The 21,468-nt window shown below is 33.8% G+C and overlaps 2 protein-coding genes across 2 annotated transcripts; both read right to left on the bottom strand.

Annotated features, from left to right (window-relative positions):
- Positions 1 to 476: 476 nt before the first annotated feature.
- Positions 477 to 4,558, bottom strand: LOTGIDRAFT_163329 (hypothetical protein; the record flags this gene model as incomplete). The annotated part of the gene is made up of 3 exons (XM_009059422.1): positions 477 to 872; positions 4,277 to 4,414; positions 4,541 to 4,558. 3 exons carry the CDS (start codon positions 4,556 to 4,558, stop codon positions 477 to 479), a joined length of 552 nt encoding a protein of 183 aa, XP_009057670.1.
- Positions 4,373 to 21,406, bottom strand: LOTGIDRAFT_78457 (hypothetical protein; the record flags this gene model as incomplete). Its single annotated transcript, XM_009059358.1, has 2 exons — positions 4,373 to 4,414; positions 21,269 to 21,406. Coding segments are annotated over 2 exons (180 nt in total), but the record flags the coding sequence as incomplete, so codon positions are not given.
- Positions 21,407 to 21,468: the final 62 nt, after the last annotated feature.

Genomic DNA, 21,468 nt, shown 5'->3' on the forward strand with positions numbered 1-21,468 from the left:
ATATGAAGTGATAACTAACTGGAAACGAAACAATGTTGAAGTGTTATTATCTAATCAGTTTAAACTGCTGTAAACTGCTGGGTTGGCTATTATTACCAAATGTTCTTAGTTTTAATTGTCTTTAATTTCTTTCAGTTTAATAGTTAGTCGGTAATCAATGGTGGAAAGGGTGCCGATGCGGTGACTTATAACAGGACAAACGAGAACAGTTTCGCAGTTGTCTACGTATACGTATGGTTCCTGGTGGATAGGATTATCACGTCACTGAAATTTAGTTTTTTCCAGACTTTCCAGTCCCAAATAGTCTGGGTTTTCCAGTCATTACAACTTTTGTTTTTCCAGTCATTTAAAGTTTCGTTTTTCCAGTCATTGAAAGATTTGACAACAAGTGAGCATCAATAACAAAATAACAAACAAATTAACGAATAAATGAAGCACATATTTATGAAAACGTCTTTTGGAACAAAAACTTCAGTTTATTTTCCATAAGCACTTAGAAGTCCCATCGAGACACTGTGTTCTCTTGCCTTTAATCTTAGCGCTGCTATACTTGAACTTCGTAGCTCCGGGTCCATCCCGGCGTCTAAACCAACTTGAGCATTAGGAAAAGCCATTGGGCTATGGTTACTGTGAGTTATTCCCCCTGTAGAGCGTTGACTATGAAGCTGATTGGCTGCTAGTTGACCCGCAGCGAATTGATTGGCTGCTAGCTGATTTGCTGCAAATTGATTGGCTGCCAGCGAATTTTGATGAGCTAATCCCATAAAGTTTGGTAAATCATTCTGTCCGGCCATACAGGAGCTCCCCATTCCTGGCATGGTTGTCATGGGATACTGAGCTGGTCCATTCTGAGCCCACGGATTATGTTGCATCTGAAAAAGACAAGATATTTTATTAACGGTTTGTCGGTTTTGAGACAATTTGAATATTTCAACGAGGCTTCACTGCCAGTGTTCGGACAATAAACCGAGAACTCATGTGCACATGGCTTTAAGACGTTAGAAATCGTCCTAGGCTAATGAAGATGTATTTGCAAAATATTCGTTATTGCACAATGATTTTGTCGAATAAATATCAGCCTACTTTGTCCGCCGTATCCAATATGGTGCATAATTGTAAATTCCGTATATTATGTGCTTCGACAATTTCATTAACTACAGATCAAAGCAAAGTGAATTAGGTCAGGCTAAAGGTGGTTGCAAAATGTAAAATTAGATTTTTATATTTTTTCTCACAGAGCTGACAACATTCTGAATGATAAAGTCATGGAAAAATTAGGTGAAAATTTATATAAGATATTTTTATGAGACACGTGGGGGTAAACACAATATGTTAAATCTTGTAATAAAAACAGAGAAATCTATTGTTTATTAAAATTATGGAATGATGAAACATTGTTAAACGAAATAATATTGTTAACCCTCTTCCTTCGAGACGGTCCGGAATTTTAGCGAGTCAATGGAGTCTACGACTTTGAAATAGTATTAGATACGAGCGTAAAACACGAAGAAACGAAAATATTTTTGTGTTAAGGCGCTCTCACACTCTAGCGATAATCACCTAATAATGTAGAAGTGTTATGAGTATCGAACGCAACTCACAATTCATTTACATGAGAGTTGCGTTCGAAAAACCGCTATGGTGTGAGAACCCCTTTCCTTTTCATAATAATTCAAAATTTACGAAAGTTTTTATCCCGTATAGTAAAGTGTACGAGATTAAAATTAAAACATATAACATGCATATCCAAATAAGTCACCGGCTTAAAAGTATAATTGAATATTGTTCAGTTTTCATGATTTTCGCCCGTGAACTTGTATATTTTAAAACTTTTAATTATTGAAATAAGAAACAAACATAAATTTAAGAAAGTTAAACTATAAATCAAAGAACGCTGAATCATAGATATTAGAACTTTAAATGAGATATCAAATCTCGCATTTTCGACCGTTATATTTAATCATAATTATGGAACGTAAAACCATAAATTTTAGAACGTTTAATAATAAATTTTAGAACATTTAATAATAAATTTTAGAACGTTAAATAATAAATTTAAAACGTAAAATTATACATCTTAAAAAGTCGAACGATATTTTTCAAATTGTTGAATTATTGATCATTAGATCTCACATTGATTTTAGAACATTAAATTATGGTTTCTAGAACGTTAAACTATCAATTTTAGAACGTTAGATTACAACTATAGATCGGTTAACTATTGATTTCAATTAATTTCATAAAATTAGACTATACAATTTAGAACATTTAATTATATATTTTAACGTTAAATTGTGAATTCTAGAACGTTGAATTAAGATTTTAGAACGTTAAATTATACATTTTAGAACGTTAAATTGTTAATTCTAGAACGTTAAAATATACATTCTGGAACGTTTAGATCCGTCAAGAATAAATAGAATTGAAATCGATTGATCTAAAAGAAAATCTGTTCCTTTCACCATGTTGTAATGATAGTCTCTGATCCGTCAGGAATATGAATTAGGAATCGGATCAATTGTAATATCTATACGATACTCCAGTGGTCTAGTGGAATAATTCACGATAATCTCGGCAACATATTCAGATATTCGGTGTATTCCCAAGTCTGTTCCGAATTCTTCTCAATTGACGGTTGATTTATTCCAACAGAGAATATTTATCAGAAAGGGATGTAGTGTCAGACGCGAATATATAGCGAGACAACAGCTCGACAACACGTGTGACTCCATCTTCACAAGCTATTGCGAACTGCGTCTTATACCTTAACTTCAATATCCACCTTTCTTGTATCACGGAAGTAGCAGCAATTTGATTGGGTTGGATGGCAGCGAATACAGCCAATCAGAGCCCTCGACAGAAAGTCTGTAAACCATATGCCATATTGTTCACAGCCTTTCTGTCGAGGACTCTGATTGGCTGTACTCGCTGGCGTAAAATCCCATCAAATCGCTGCATTTACAAATTTCTGTGACAAGAAATATGGCTTTGCTGTCAAGGTATAAGACGAAATTTGTAAAAGCTTGACATTGTGAAGATGATCCTATCTATTTTCTCTTGATATTTATCTTTGATTACTGGGAATTCGAGAGTTATACAACAACTAGTGATCGGATCAGGATAGGTCAATCTATGAGGGTTTGATTTCTAGCTGTGATATTTCCGCTAGGTGGAAAGAGGAATACAAGAGAACAATATTCTTCATAAAAAGCACGTAAAACATGTGAGAGCGAGAAGCAAAAATACCAACAAGATTATTTTGCTGTTGTTTTTTAGGGGGTTTCTTTTTGTTTTTAGTTTCTTATCTCAACATTTGTTCCTTCCTACATCATCATCACTTGAGATCTCTTCGCGGAAAAAAATTCTTGCGTTTTATCATGATTAATGTACAGGTATATCGCTGCAAATAACATTTGGTTAACTTTAAAACATATTAATGAAATTTTATTGAGCGAACAAGTGAAAAACTGTTTTTAAAAAGCACTTTTTTAGTTTAAACCTTAAAACATATTTTCTGTGTGTTGATAATTGAAATGATTAAGAGTGTTGGGATATTTCTTAAGAATTATAACATTTCAAAACGTTAAATCATATATTTTAGAACGTTACGTTATATATTTTAGAACGTTACGTTATAAATTTTAGAACGTTACATTATAAATTTTAGTACGTTACAATATAAACTTTAGAACGTTACATTATAAATTTTAGAACATTACATTATAAATTTAGAACGTTACATGATAAATTTTAGAACGTTACATTATAAATTTTAGAACATTACATTATAAATTTAGAACGTTACATGATAAACTTTAGAACGTTACATTATAAATTTTAGAACATTACATTATAAATTTAGAACGTTACATGATAAATTTTAGAACGTTACATTATAAATTTTAGAACATTACATTATAAATTTAGAACGTTAAATTATAAATTTTAGAACGTTAAATCATAAATTTTAGATTGTAGATTTAAAACTTTTAGAACGTTAAAATATAATCCAATAACGTAACATAAAAATTGAATTTAAAAATGTTAAAAACTTTTAGAAAAACCTTCAGACTGCTAAATTATGATATTTTCAATTAGAACTTTAATAATTAATTCAAAAACTTTATTAATTTATTATTTTTCACCAGTATTTAGGTTGTGGCTGGAAAGGTGTATTGTTATTACAGAATGCAATAATATTATTCCTGAAATTAAACGACGAAAGGGGCAACGGAAGTACATTTTTGAAATTTTTCAAAATTACTTGAAGACAAACCTGAGAGTAAGCGTCGTGTCGGGGTCCGAGTTGCATGTCGTACCCATGGGTAGCCGCTGTAGCCATGGCTCGCATCGTCTGTAGCTGACCAAATCGTTCACGTTTTCGCCATTTTGCTCGGCGATTCTGAAACCAAACCTGAAAGTAGAAAAAAAAAGAATTTATAAAAATTAAGTAATGAATATATTGCTTTTTAGGCAAAATTAATTTTTGAAAATTGACAAAAAAAATATACACTAAAACTATTTATTAGAAACTTTCCACATTTTTCATATGTGCCATTTTTTCATAATCCAAAATTTTTTCATAATCCAAAATTTTTTCATAATCCAAAATTTTACTCCTTTTGGCACACGGGATATCAGTTTATACAAATATGTTTTCAGAAAGCCCCGACTGAAGTTTGAAGTTCTGTTCTGGTATGGTGTGACCAGGGTTTATAAGGAGAAGTTTTGTAATCCTTAGCGACATTGGGGAATAAAGGTTGTAATATTGCATTTAAAAAAAAAGGGCACAGGCGCAGGGGGTATTTATGTGTAGAGATCACATTGAGTAACGGAGTAGTGTTGTACCGCTATTCAAAGAAGACATTTTGTATAGTAAAGTTTATTATGTTTAATCTAGAGTCAGTAAACAACCAGCACGTGTGCAATATACAGCCTTTTTATAGAACAGCTTTCACAGAACGTCTTGTTTCGCTGTGAGGTTTCTTTATTTTATTCAAAAAGCAAAACATAAATCCACCTAACCTAATACAACCTAACCTAATAAAACCTTGCCCATCACAACTTTACCTAACAGAACCTAAACAAGGGCTTAATGTGTCTTCTGACGTATGATAAACTATGATCTGTTCTCGCTTCTATTATAAACCTTGCTTTACCTAACACAACCTAACCTAACCTAACACAACCCAACCTAACACAACCTAACCCAACACAAACTCACTCTACCTAGAGCCTTATATGTCAACTAGTTTATGATAAGCTTCGATCTGTGCTCGCCCTGAAACAAAACATGTGTATGGAATAATAACCAGAAAATTACCTACCTACCCTAACCTAGCTAGCTAACCCTACCTCACACAACCTAACCTCAGAACTTTATATGTGTCCATCAGTGTATCATAAACCACGATCATTATAATACCGAGCTAGGGGCTTATGTCTACCAATGTATGATAAACTACGATCTAGCTAGCTCCAATATAAAACATGTTGTGTATGGAATAATAAACATAGAAATTAACTACCTAGCTAGCTACCCAAATAAATAAAACCATCACATTTATTTGAAAGGTAAACAAACGAACGGTTAGCAAGCAATTAGGAAGTTAATAAATACCGCGAGTCGGAAATAGAATGCACGTGTGGTGATATACTGGTGACCTCGTTACTAGATCTTCGGATGTTAAAATGCAATTATATTTTATTCCAATGTTATTTCGTCGCAAATTAAACTCTCAGTGACATCTTGACACAAGCAAACTGCACTTTATTATGGTTAGAATAGTCCAGGCTACCCTAAAATCATTCTTTTTATTCCGCCATATGTAGGACGCGAGTTACATAATAAACGTTTATACATGTGAGATATGAGTCTATGATAGTGGAAAGGGTATAGATCAAATACTAGCCTTGCCCTGCGTTCAATTGGTCCGTTTTGGCGTTTTGATAAAACTGATTTCACGAAACGTTTTGTCTGCCTATTGAAATGACAATTCTTTCAGTTGGTAATAACAAAACACTAAGAAACGTTTTAATAACGGACTACTCGGAAAAACTGCGTTCTCAATTTTCAAAAAACATTGTTATGTTTGTACGGATATTTATTATATATTGAAAGTAGACGCCAACATACGCAATATTTCAGCAAAGCCCTGCATCGTTCAGTGAAATGTTTCGTAACTGTAGAAATAACAAAACGGTTTCTTGAAATCATTATATAAAAAAAAACAATCGAATGCAGCGCTGTGTTGACACTGTAAAAGGAGGGGGTGGATCATGGGCTTAAATCCTGCACCCGATGCAGTGTAATGAAAAAATGCATATTTCCACAAAAGAAAATATTTTCTTCGGACTTTTTGGACCCCCTTTTAGGAGCCATCACTGCTCGAGATGCTTTGTGGGTATTGCTTTGTACAAACGAAATTTACTGTTCATGGTCTGGAACGAATTTTAGGTCAAATAAACTAGAATTTGTTGATATTACTATGCAATGTAATGTGTTTTGTTTAAATACAAGCCGTCACTTTTAGACCGGAAACCTGGTATATATCGCTAACCTGGTCTACATTAGGTCCACTCAAATTCTACACTTTACAATAAAATAAAACGAATAAATACTAATGTTTGTAAATAAAAAAACAACACATAGCTAGAAAATATTATTTTGGCTGTTTATTTTCAAATTAAAGTAAAATTGAATTATTTGGGTCACTAAAAAAGTTTGGAATACATAAATATTCATTCGGGTTTGAATATAAATTCCAAATTAATGTCATTAAATTTTGTATGGATGTTTTCTAGCAGGAAATATAAGAAACAAAACACCAAAATCTGCAATTTCCTGTAATTAGAATTTCATGGAAATATTTTTCGTTTCGTTAAAAATAATTTTCCACAAAAATATTGTATAAAAATTTGTTAATTGAAGCTGTCAGTCATTAATTAGTTTTTTTAACAGAATATAATGTATTTATCTTTTTTTTTAATATTTAAATTTCGGTCTAAATGATTGAAATTTTAAGGAAGTTATCCCAGGTTTCTATGTCTGTGTTTATTTATGTGGTAGAGCACCTTTAAAATAAATGTCTCAAACCATCAGGATAAAAAATCAGCCTGGCCCACCAACTTGAGAATTTAATTCACTTTATCATTCCACGTATCTTAATTCAACTAATTACACCAGATAAAAGAAAAAGTGTGATTCGACGTTTATTTCCTGACGAACCAAGCTACCTGATAGGCCTCAAATTTCATTTTCTTGCCTCCACTTTAATTATATATCTCATTTAATAATTAGATTTCTGGGTGTCCGAGTCAAATAAAGGGAGATAAATCATAGCCACATGTTGGCCGCATCAATCAATGTTGTGACACCAGTGTGCTGATTTCGTCTGATATGATTCGATAAAGAAATCAGAAACCTCCATAAAAGCTTCCCGTTTTAACTCGGTTGTTAAAACATCTTTCGTTTCTTGCTAAAAATATCAGGAAATTATTTATTTTTAATTAATTCACCCCACAATCTGAGGTCTGGAAAGCGTCAACTGTTCTTAACGCATGACTCTGACATCTACAGCTAAATTAACAAAAATTATTTTTTTGTCATTGGCCCCTTATTATAGTTGATGAGGGGTGAGGGTTGCTGTAGGCAATAAAAATCGGGAGGGATACAAAAAGCTTAAACTGACCACAAGGTTAGTTCATGAAACAGTACGTAGAGGGTGATAGATTCACAGGCAACATTTTTCAAAACCCATGGACTTAAGTCTGAGACATAAAAACTTTAGAAATAAATCAAAGAAGAAAATTGACCACCAAAATGGACATAAACTATTCTTAAGTTAATCAAAGCAATCGGAAAGAGTGGTCAGAATTTACAGGGAACTGTCACTTTAAATTAAAATATTTATTTACAAAGGAACTGACGTCACGCCTAGTTACCGTCCAATCTGGCGAATACCGTTAAACACATTTCGTTTCGTTTTATTACATCTTTTAACATGTGGAATTTATAACGAGCCAATTAACTTTCGTCTCTGATGAGATTCGATTCCACAATTTGCATCAACCACTTCAAAATCCACTGCGAACCTGTCATTTTAAACCGGAAGTTACAGCTAACGTTTCTGAAATTGATGTAGTGATGCTCAACATCAAAAGGCGACTTAATTAATTTGAATAGGTAGATAATAATTTCACAGTGGTACATCACGTGTTATAGTTAAGTAGGCTAATCTTACAATGTGAACGCTCTTAACGTCAAGTAGGCCTAATCATTAAAAAGGAAAATTAATTTCCGCAGATTTGTGGGATTTTTTATTTTAAAAAAAAATGGATGATGCTCACAAAAACCATATGGTGTAAAAATATAATTATAATAAGATTGCCAGTAGATATAGGCCCGATATTTTCTACCTATCTTTTTCTTTCTTGCCTATCCAATCCACTAAAGACACATTTCTGTTAACCTTTGTTTTTTAATTGAACAAACTCGAAATTAAAACTACCGACTTTGCACCGACATTTTAGAAGTAAAAATGATTGGAGATGAATTTATCTACAGTGAGCATGTCTAATTCAAATTAGTTCCTATTATCTCGCAGTAGGCGAGAAATGACGAGAAAACTAAAATGATATGTATGCTAATTAAATTCTCTCCAGGAGGTCACGTGATCTATATAATACAAGCGGTATTTCATTAAATCTCTAATCCCACTCCTACCCAGAAACTGTTGTATTTTAGTTTTTAGACTGTTTTTATCTAATTTGTTCTGATGAGTAAAACCCAAATACACACCTGCGAATATTAACTAAGGCATCGTACATATTTTTCTTGCGCAAATCAAGAAAAAAGATTAAACACGGAACGAAGTCTTGTTGATCTGCAATTCAGGAGTTTCTCCTCTAATAGTGATGCGATCTCACGGCTAAAAATCATCTCGTCAGGGGAATGGGACAATAAACCTAGACGCCGTGCGTTCCAAGCTGTGCACGTTAAAGATTCAGAGAGTTTACATAGCTAAGAGAACGAATGTGTATCATACAAACAATGGCGAAAAGATATATAGATATAATACTTCTGACTTCATTTAATACTACGTTTTGAAACTCATACAGGTAATGTAGCCTAATTAATCCATCAAGTAGTAGGCCTATAGCCTAATTAGGCCAATTCAAAAGTTGTATATATCCATATATAGTTGTGTTTGAATTTAAAATAAAATTGTTAACGGTATGTTTTCCACGTGCACCATGCCTATTAAACATGTATCAACATCCTTCAAATAAAAACAACATTCAATATAGAAATAAAAGATTCAGGAGAAGTGAAATGACAAACAGAATCCCCGCGAGAATCGTCCTTTTCTAAACTTTTTATAACGGAGTATAGAAGAGTGAACTATTCAGGGTCGATAACTGTGTATTGCTTAACGTTCAATGTTTGTTTAAAGTCTCTGATTTCGTGTAATGTTTTGTTAAGTTGTAAAGTTGAAATGAGAGCCGTGTTGACAAGTGTGGTTACACGAAACGGAGTGTCTGTCCACCAATTCCACAATACTTCATAAATCTCGTATCAGAGCTCAAAATTTGGAATGAAAACAAAGTTTTGTTTTGGTAAGATTCCCCCTCATAGGCCGCCATTCTTAATCGTGATTTGATCTACTGGTTAGGCCAATTCAAGATAAATATCAAAACACATCTTTAATCTAGTTTTGAATTCATTCTACTGTCAAAGTTCGAAGCTAATAGGAGATGCATGGATGCCCATGAAATATTTTAGTTTTTCGTCAAATGACCAGTGACTTTAAAAACGTAAGGATATGATCCCAGTCATCTTCACAATGTCAAGCTATTACGAACTTCATCTTCACAATGTCAATCTATTACGAACTTCGTCTAATACCATGACTGCAATTGTCACCTTCCTTGCATAACGGAAGTGATCCATTTGATTGGATTGTACGGCATCGAATACAACCCAATCAGAAAGACATTGAACATGACGGCTTAGTGTTTACGGATCCAATAGTCGAGAGCCTATAGGGAACCTCTCGGCTGATATGGTCCACAAATTGATTTGATGTGGACTATGGTGGACAATACAGGCCAATGCTCTGTACCATATCATGTTCTACTGTTCTGTACCTTTTATTTCTACTATTCTGTACCTAACAATTCATAAGCTTATGTCCAACTGCTCTGTAACTTGGTCAGATAATTCAATTATAGCAATACGCTGAATAAAATGACAATGGCCTAAAACACGTGTTTACCAGGTTGTTTTGTGTTTCCAGTCCGTATCTCCTGACCTTACTAGCTGATATACCAGTATACAAATGTCGACCATCTACACAGGGGAATTTCCCGACATTTTTTCTCTCGTTTTTCTCGTCAGTTTCTATACACGAGGTTAATCCTCTCGACAAAATAACAATAAGTGTTTTTCACTTCTTTACTTTTACTTTTTAACTTGAATGGATTGGTGAATCAGATCATAGGGAGTATGATTTAGGGAGTATGATTTAGGGAGTATGTAAGATTTAGTGAGTATGATTTAGGGAGTAAGATTTAGGGAGTATGATTTAGGGAGTATGATTTAGGGAGTATGTAAGATTTAGTGAGAATGATTTAGGGAGTATGATTTAGGGTGGATGATTTAAGGAGTATGATTTAGGGAGTATGATTTAGGGAGTATGATTTAGGGAGTATGATTTAGGGAGTAAGATTTAGGGAGTATGATTTAGGGAGTATGATTTAGGGAGTATGTAAGATTTAGTGAGTATGATTTAGGGAGTATGATTTAGGGTGTATGATTTAAGGAGTATGATTTAGGGAGTATGATTTAGGGAGTATGATTTAGGGAGTATGATTTAGGGTGTATGATTTAGGGAGTATGATTTAGGGAGTATGATTTAGGGAGTATGATTTAGGGAGTATGATTTCGGGTGGATGATTTAAGGAGTATGATTTAGGGAGTATGATTTAGGGAGTATGATTTAGGGAGTAAGATTTAGGGAGTATGATTTAGGGAGTATGATTTAGGGAGTATGTAAGATTTAGTGAGTATGATTTAGGGAGTATGATTTAGGGTGTATGATTTAAGGAGTATGATTTAGGGAGTATGATTTAGGGAGTATGATTTAGGGAGTATGATTTAGGGTGTATGATTTAGGGAGTATGATTTAGGGAGTAAGATTTAAGGAGTATGATTTAGGGAGTATGATTTAGGGAGTAAGATTTAGGGAGTATGATTTAGGGAGTATGATTTAGGGAGTAAGATTTGAGGAGTATGATTTAGGGAGTAAGATTTAGGGTGTATGATTTAGGGAGTATGATTTAAGGAGTATGATTTAGGGAGTATGATTTAGGGAGTATGATCTAGAGAATATGATTTAGGGAGTATGATTTAGGGAGAAGGGTTTTAGGAGTTTTACTCCCATAATGTAATGCGATTTTCATCATTTAAGAGATCAAAATGCACTTGAAAACATCAGTCCAAACATCAGTCCTTAGAACATCAGTCCTTAGAACATCAGTCCTTAGAACATTAGTCCTTAGAACATCAGTCCTTAGAACATCAGTCCCGAGAACATCCGTCCTAAGAACAATAGTCTTAAGAGCATCAGAGCTTGGATAAATCAGATATGAGAACACCAAAACTGGGAACATCTGTTCTGGGAACATCAGTCCAGAGAACATCAGTCTTAAGAACACCAATACTGGGAACATCAATACTGAGAATATCAGCCTTAAGTGCTCGAAAACAGCTCGATACAGAACCACCAACCTAACTCCCCCCTCCCCCACCTCATTCCTCCTCAACTTTTACGTTTCCTATCAAATTCACCATGTAATGTTTTAATTGTGTTTTGATGTCGAAGGTACAACATGGAAGATGTCGAGAGTTTATTTATTTTTGTATCAAACTACAGAGAAACAATCTGGTAGAAAGATGGCAATGGGTAAGAATGGGTAAAATAAGCAGAGTTAGAGACGTTACAAAGACATTCCACACAAGAATAATACAATGTACAACAATGTTCAAACGGACTGGAATCTCGATCACGTTGTGGTCTGAGAATCCCCTCGGCTAACTTTATACTAATCTAATTTAGTCTGTATTTTATTCATGTATCTTTTATATGATTTATAATTTACACGTATTCTTTTGTTTAGAGCTTATCAAAATTATACTAAATACATAATTCATACCAAACCTTTATAAAACTACGTCTGTGAGTCATACAATTTGATTTTTACTTTCATAGAATCATTATACATAATACCAGTTAAATTACATAATATTAGCTATGTGAACTCTCTGAAAGCATTGACGAGTTAACAAACTTCGAAAAACATAACCAAAAAATATCCAATCCAAATCAAAGATCTATGTATGTAGTTAAAACAAAAATCCATACAAGCAAGACAATTTCGTCAATTAAATATCTCGGTCAAGGAATGACTAAATCGAAAGTAAAAGTTGTTTACTAGTGGACTCCTCTACAGAGAAGTACCATCAGGTGTTTTGAAAAGAGTAAGCATGGTTTGCTTCGAGCGACAACCGCCATTACTATACAGGTCAAAATTTTGAGATACAATCATGCCTGACAAAACAATTCAGCCCAAATGCCAGAAACAGATTTATTGTATTTATCAAAGTCTATGCAGAACAATCGATATCCCATAAATCCAAGTTAGACGTTTTTTTACTTAACATTTTGATTGGATGAATATGAAATTACTTAGAACAAGAGATGAATAACAATTTCGTCAGATCATGGAGAAACAAAAATTCCAGAATTGAATTTAATGTGTTTGTTTGATAAAAAAAAACAAAGATGTCCTTTGTCGTGAAAGTTTTGTGTGAATTTGATTTCTGGGCATGTGAATTCAATAAAGCAATAAAACAAAAATAAAAACCAGTCCATTATGTTTTTAAAATCTTTATAAATTCTGCATTGTTTGAATTATTATGGCATTAAGAAAGGGATATAGCCTATTGCACTCCACGAAAACACAGGTCAAGGTTTAAGTGAGTTGAGAAGACACGGGGTTCGAGTTACAAATTACTAAAAGCTAAAATCTCGCGTTTTTACTCGACCTTTTCTACCTCCATTTCTCGTTTCCTCCTTTCTGATTAATGGTTAGATTCTGTGTGGTTTCCTACATTTTAAAATTTTTAGTATTTTCCCATAGAAAACAAACTTTGAAACTTTCGTCCCGGTTTTTCTTTGCTTCATTAACAAGGATGTAGCGTAATACAGGAAAAGGGGGCCTCACTTTTGAAAAACTATGACTAACAAGCTTCTCTTTGCCTCAATAATTTAACTTGGAATGTGCTATACGGCATTTATAAACAGGAAACGAATAAACTTTGGTCAGAACAATTGGCTTCAAAATGTGTATAAAAAGATAATCAAATAGCACTATAAAGCATCTCACTAACGACTGCAATGGATAAACCATCGTCTGTTGAACAAGTTCGAAACTATATCATTGTGTGGTGTGAACGACCATGGTGATGGATAATACAGAATCATGAGCCAAACTTTTGAGATATCCGAGAACTATCACCTAAATCTACATAAAAAAAACTCTTTAATTAAATTACATTAGATTAGTCTAATCAGTTAGTAGAAATCCAGGATAATTCACATCTGATAGTTACTTGAAAGACCGAATTGTTATCAGAGTAATGGCATGTGACATGAAGTGTACTTTGCTGAATGAATGTAGATCTTGCTGCACTCAACATATATTCAGCATGGTCTTTGGACTCTTGGAACGTGAGAAGAATCAGAAGGTAATAGCTGAACAACTATGGTTCCTGTAATAATCCCTGTGACCAATCCTTCATGGTACCAAATGACTTATGACCTTTAACCTTTGACCTATCGTCTGCTCTTGTCGTATAGAGGATTATATTCCAACTAATATCCTTACCCTGTTATTATTTTCATTGACTTTTTTTTACTTTAATTCTCACAGTTTCTATCATAACAGTATTTCGTTTCGTGGACCACCGTCAATCCTACATCTACCGGTAGCCATTTATGATATTTCGTTCCAGTTACTAACTTGGGTTTTAATTTCAAGTTAACCTTAGTTCAGTGGTGAGTAATCTCCTTGACTTAGGCCCAGCTAGTAAATATTACGCTTGGGACCGTCTTGAGGAATGGTTTGGAACTTAATTGCCATTAGCATATTGATTATATCGCGTTGACCGAAAGCTAACCGCAAGATTTAGGTCATACCTGCTGTAAGTGTAGCGATAATTGAGCAAACCAAGATTAAATTCAGCGACTAGACATTAAACCGAAATCTCCTGCGCCTAAATTTTATTTCTGCTGACGACTGTTTATAGTACAAAATGGCGGACATTACAACACAAACAATGTTACCATGGCTACACACGTGTTTAAACAATGTTGATTTTCAATTTTTACCATTTTCCGTTTTCTTTTCGCTCATTGAAAAGTTCAAACGATATCCGAAACATGTCGAGATAAAAACTGTAATGGCTTAAACGAGAAAAAACAAAAAAGACGACGAATTTCGAATAGTTTCCACTTGAGGCTTTTCCACCTTGCACATACGAGAGCGATTCAAGAGGAGTTAACTGTAGAATAACAAGTAACGATAGGGACACAATGTAATCATTAAGGCAGCTAATGTAAACCATATCGCTAATAGGGCAGCAAATTTCCCCATTTTACCGTCTAAGATGTGGCCAACACGGTGTGATATCTTCGAGAGTTTCAATCCTGTTGGTTGGTGCTGGCTTTAGGCAATAGTTTACCAAACTTGGAGTCTATCTGTAGGATTTATCAAATATTAGCCTAGATGTACGACATATGATCGAATGCGTAATGCACACACGACAAAATTAATACTAAAGCGCAAAACTGAGCACATCGATGACTATAAAATAGCAGTTGCTCGTGCTTTACCAGTCAGAAAAGGTAACATTCCAGTTGATCTCCGTATAACTGCAACGGACCCAGTCTCGAATCGCCAGTGCAGTTTTTCTGTTAATTTCTCGATTTAAGCGTCTCAACGGATCCATTGACATGTTTTGGATATCCGGTCGACCGGAAGCAAATAAAAGACGTAAAACTCCATTTCATTTGGTTTGTGTTTATTTTCTTGTCGTTTTTAACATCGTATCTGTTCTCATGTTTACACGGTATCCTCTCGTCAAGACATGACTTGTTGTTTTCTTTCAACCAAAACGACAAGAAAAAGAAGATGGCGGCACCCACTGACGACACGTGGTTTTCATTTTAATTCTGATTGAAACACATGTTAAACTAAAACAGCCTTCAAACCTTTTGTTGAAAATTAAAAGGAACAGCAAAATTATTTTTATTTTATCTTGAAATTGATTTTCGGCGCTCATTTTTCTCGACTATTTGATGTTAAATTAGTGTTCAGTTGGGTCGTTAAATTCTTAAATTAATTCCAGAATTCAGAATTAGATTTTAAAAGTTTTGATGGTAGAAGGTGGTTCTATCGGTTCTAAGATGTCTTTTAGTTTAAATTACTTCGACGGCTAGAAAAACAGCATTTTAAGACTTTTTCATCATCATTTTCGTCCCATGTTGTATAATGATTAACGGCTTAATAAACGGCTTTCGCCCTAAATTTATTAAAGATGAACATATTTGCCAAAAAACTTATAGGCCTAAACTATCAATGTGTCTATCGCTGCAAAACGAAACATTTTATACAGGATCACGTTACGTTACGTTAGTGTTTTACAAAACAAAACGTAAAAATGGCTACTGGCAAATGTGTGGATTGGTCGGTTTGAAAATCACGTGCCATTATTTATTCTTCATCCCGATTACGTTATTAACCTGCTAAAGTGAAACACAGTAGAAATATGTAATAGTTTCGGACGTGTTGAAAATACGATGCATTATATACCTATTGATATGACACACCTCGTAAAATTCTATACGTAACGTTTCAAGACAATATTATGGAATAAACTCAATTATTTAGTAAATTAAAGCACATAACGTTATAAAACAAATTACATGTGTCCTCATCAGATGAAATAACGAGAGAATACAAGATAACAGAGTATATAGCAACTATTAATAACATCGTGAATATCGCCGTTGAATACATTACGTTTATCTCTCTGAACGAACGATAGTATTAATATTATTTGCCAAACATCTGCTATGATTTCTGTAATTTGTATGTAAACCACAGTATTTAGCCACAAAGAAAAAGTTTTTAATGGTGTCACAAAGGTAACAGGAGAAAATAATCTAAAAATTAGAAAATTAGGAAAATAAACTTTGACATTTATAAAGATTGGAACAGTCTGTGTCGCCATTTTGTAAATTAATCACAGTCCAAAAACTCAATTCTGATCGTTTAAAAACACACGTTGAATTAAATTGGTGTAATGCGCGTACATTTCACTTCATGCCAATTTTTTACATATTTATTCAGTCATCATTTGTGAAAATTTATTTTTATTACCACGTGAAATTTGATTTATTTTTAAAATGAATACAATATGTCAATTTGTAAATTTGTCATTTCAGAAACATTGGATTATATTATCATTGTATATAAAAGTGGAATATTGTTTGCTCAACGCGTTAGAAATTTTGATAACGGAGCTCACTATTTTTTCTAGAGTTCATAAAACAATTGGTCTAGCCTTGACCGTGTGAATCTTAGCTTATCGCTTTGATAAAACAGTTTTCTATTTGATTCCGCCTAATAAAAAAATAACAAAACGTTCCATAACACCAGTACTAAAATCGCAAATAATCATAAACGTTGCAAAAACGTTGGTTTAGAAGACGAAATCATACAAGGGCTTCGAAATGGAGCATGATCCTTAACACAGTCAATTACCACTTGTTCAGTAGACTTAAGAATAAAAACGATACATAAAATAAAAGAAAACGTTTGGAAGTGTTTCGTGAAGTTTTGTTGTTTCCTACTGAACTGTAGGTACGTTTTGTAAAATAGCTTTTATCAAAACGGATAACTGAACGCAGGGTCTGTATTATATAATGTATTATACACTCATATCTTTATCATATATACGAGGAGTGTAATTTTATCAATTTTGGTAGAAAAATTAAATTAATAAATCTTGGAATTAATCAATCTAATAGTTATTTTTATTTCAACTTGAAAAATGTTTTATCTGAATATTACAATCTGGTTTTGGGTAATTTTATCAATCATCAGTAAAATACGTCTTGGTGCTACACAAAGATCGAGACTACAGATTCCACCATTAAAATCTTTAAAAGAGACGAAATTATTTTAAAATTTTAATTATCATGTTTTAGAATAAATTAAGTCAATGGTAGGGGGCCTGTATTACACGACGATAGCTGAGTTTATAAAAGAGAATTTCTTAGAAACCATCAACACATAAATTACTATACATAATCACACCGTGACGCCTGGATAACCGGCGTGATGAAAGAGTTATCTCCCAGTAGGAAGTAGAAAAAACGCCATATTGAAAACGGCGCTAATGTTTTCGCGGGAAGAACTCCTATCAGACGACACTACGGGGGGCAGCGAGTCTGTAATAGAAAGAGGCATATCTTGAGATAATGTAACTCAACCAAATTTTCAACTCTTTTGAAGTCAACAGCATCTGATTATAGAAGACAAATTTTTAAAAAACGTATCTTTTTTTAAATTATATTTATTATGTAGATATTAGAGTGAGAATCACGTGCAATATGGAACGTTAATTGAATATTCTGGTGTTCGCCTACTGTTTTATGGTTGTCGTAATCAGTCGATGAAATATAGAACGAATAAAAAACGATGTAATACAACTTATTTCGTCTTCTTCAACGACAGAGCACTGTGTGATACCGAATGGTCCAGAATAACGAACAGTGAGCCTACTTTACTATTTTACAGACAAAACACACAAAACATGTCTTTTACAATTTTCAGAATTCTTACCAACACATTATCATTATTTAGATTTATGCCAAAAAAAAATGAAATGAAATTTTATGTTTTACCCTACTGTTCAGCACTTAATTTCCTAATCGCACTTGAAATGATATGTAATTTTACATCGTACTTGTGGCCTACTGTACCTTATTCTATATAGCTGACTATGGTATATTTTATATCACATGGATATCACAGCTCTACCCCCACCCCAGCCATCCAAACACTTACTGAAATACACTCAGGAACTGACACTCTCCCCGCCCCCCTTACCCCACATCTTCTCCAACAGGTACATCTATAACTCTGTAAGTAGCTAACTATGGTATATATTATATTTTATATTGTTTCCAGCCCCGCCACTTAACTTATTCCTCAGGGACAGAGTTTGTTATTTATTTTTATTCAGATACTTTGGTACTTTTACTCTATTCCCAAATGGATTCCCGAGAAAACTTGGACTGGAGCTCTTTATACAGAGATTGTTTCAAATATTATACCAAAATATAATACTAGTTTGATTGTTCGTCAACTTGAAGTCCATTTTTAGGGAGCCCACATAGATAATAATGTTTATTTTGGTAAATTAGTTAAAATGACACGGCCCTTTTTTTTACAAAAAGTATAGTTTCATTTTAAGCTCAAAGACTTAAGTCAAAGACTTAATAAATTTGAGCTCCATTTTATAAGCACTATGGCGGATGTCGTTGGCAATGCCAGTCATACGACTGCATTTGTCAGAGCTCCACTAAAATACTACACTTTATGGCGGGTATCGTTAGCACTTGTCAACACGGCATCCCTTTTGGAGCGTCCACAAAGCTAATATTGTTAATATGCTATAATTTAGCATATCCAATTCCAAAAATTAGATAGACTTGCGAAAAAAATTGAAATACAGAATTCCGTGCACTGTTTCTGCCCAAGTTAGTCCAAACACCCAACAGAATATGATACAGGTTTATCTTGAAGCAGACAGGTTGAAGGTTGACATCCACAAGGGACCTGATGTCACCAATGTCATACCAGACTGACAATATACTTATACATATTCATGAGACATGTGACAGAATTCAGAATAATGCTCAAACCAAGAGAATTTACATACAAAGAGGAAATACTTATATATAATATCTACATCTATATTAATCCAGTTTTTTATGGAAGGCGGAATGGCTTTTTATTCAATGTTCTTCATTGCTATTGAATTTTCAATGACAAATATTGAATTAAGCGTACAAATTAAGAGCTAAGAATTAAGAATTAAGAAATGGCAATGAAGAACATTGAATAAAAAGCCATTCCGCCTTCCATAGTTTTAGTTAAACGTTTTCAAGTCAAATGGTACTGGTAATACAGAAACCAAAGATAGCAGAAGAGAAATCTTTTTGGTGAGAGGAAGAAGTAAGACTACCTAATAGATATAGTTGAAAACATCCTTGATTCTTTTAAAGCTATTTATACTCGTTTCACCGAACGATTCATGGGTTAGAAAAGTAGGGGTTACACCAAGATAGCCGTTGATTCGGTCCTCGGCCCGTTATGTTCGCATTTGATCTAAACACTATGATCGTTTTATTACGGTGGCGAAATAATGCCGCTGTCATAATCTTAGTTAACGGACAGACCAACTCGGATCAAACCACTACCCCATTCCCCATAGCCCCTTTAATATATCACATGTTAAAAACTGAGGGTGGGTTCGATGGGACAGAGCAAGAATCAATATAGTTATCAAATTTACTTCTCTTATACATAGTATCAAAGTTCACAGATGTCGTCCAGACCTGACCATTCCTTCCTACCGTCCGACATCTGGCCGCACCCCCCGGAGTGGGCGGTAACAAGCTACATATGTGTCTATATTCTATCGTACCTCGGGGTTAATAAGGGAAACTGGCCATTCTGAAACAACAGTCACTCAGTTCAAATATTTCGAGTATTTTTGAGAAGATGATCATCAATAGATTTGAAGTATATAAATGAGAATGTCCTAAACAATTTTATGATTTGTTTTGTCGTCTATAAATTGATCTGATTGTATCTCATGATGTTGACCATTATAGTAGTGGTGGGTGGCGTGCTCACTCTTTTTCAAAACACCTGATGGTACTTCTCTTTGGAGGAGTCCGCTACTATACAACTTTGACATCCGAAGATTTTAAAGTATTTCATACGCAACTGGCAATCACTATGGTGTGAGAGAGCGGTTTCCATATTAGGAAATATATTTTGATGTTCGTGAACTAATATTAGTATTATTGGTGACAAAAAGAATTTAAACCAGACGGTTACCAGAAGAATCGCACAGTCACAGACTTCTGCGACACTTTCAGGAGAACAGATTGGAACAAGAAAGGGGAAACAATTTTCAAAGGAACTAGTCTAAACATGACAAATTTCCGTTTAGAACGTGGATAATGACATAAACCGACAGAAGGGACATCTTTTTAACACGTGGTACCCCGGACACCATTCTATAGCTTGATTATCTCACGCACTCAGTCTTCTAGGTAGACTTTGGATTAAGGGACAAGTTGCACTGAATTTAATATGTTTTTACGTATTCCAATCGTTTGATTTGGCTTTCTCTAAAATTGATATTGAAAAAAAAATCCCATTATCCAAATATATTTCTGTTTTACAAAAAATCGGAATTTAATTCTATATATTCCAATATAAAAGTACATTGATGATAATTATAGTCTTTTTGCGTTTTATAGATAGTTACTTCCGGTGTCTTTGACATTTCGAACTTTAGTTTATCATCTCCAACAAATAACAGATAACGTGCAACTTGCAATTATCATCATAACGTGCAACTTGCAATTATCATCATAACGTGCAAGCATTATTCTTTTACTATAAAATTTAGCGTTAATCTGTATCATGTAAAAGATTTGAATAATTTAAAGAAATATAATTTTTGATTCGTTTCATAATACATTTGATTTCTAAAACCTTGAACATTTACCGAAACTAAACATTACTAAATATGTCGTTATTAATAAGTGCTATGCCATTGATTATATCATTATATCACGGGACAAGATCCAGCATGTATCATTGATTATTTGGTCCGTATCTTCTGTTTCCATCATAAATAAAACTCAGAAGGGAGAAAATGCGCAACCTTTACTTCAAATTTGTCTTTGATTCAGGGCAATATTTTACCAATTTTTAGGTTTATTGGGGTCAACCGATTTTAAGATTTTTTGGCGAAATTTTACCCATTTAATTTTAAGTTTACTTATTGTAAGATTTTTGGACAATAAAATAAAAAAAATTCAATTAGTCTTACCTGTACCCTGGCTTCAGTTAAATTACATCTTAGGGCGAGTTGTTCCCGGGCATAAACATCCGGGTAGTGAGTCTTCTGAAAAATTCGTTCCATTTCCTCCAACTGGAAACTGGTAAACGTTGCTCGGTTTCTCCGTTTTTTACGTTTGGCGTCCAAATAGTCATCCGAGATCGAATTCCTGCAGCCCGGGGGATCCACTA

The sequence above is a fragment of the Lottia gigantea genome, assembly GCF_000327385.1.
Source record: "Lottia gigantea unplaced genomic scaffold LOTGIsca_39, whole genome shotgun sequence".
NCBI classification, from domain to species: Eukaryota; Metazoa; Mollusca; class Gastropoda; family Lottiidae; genus Lottia; species Lottia gigantea.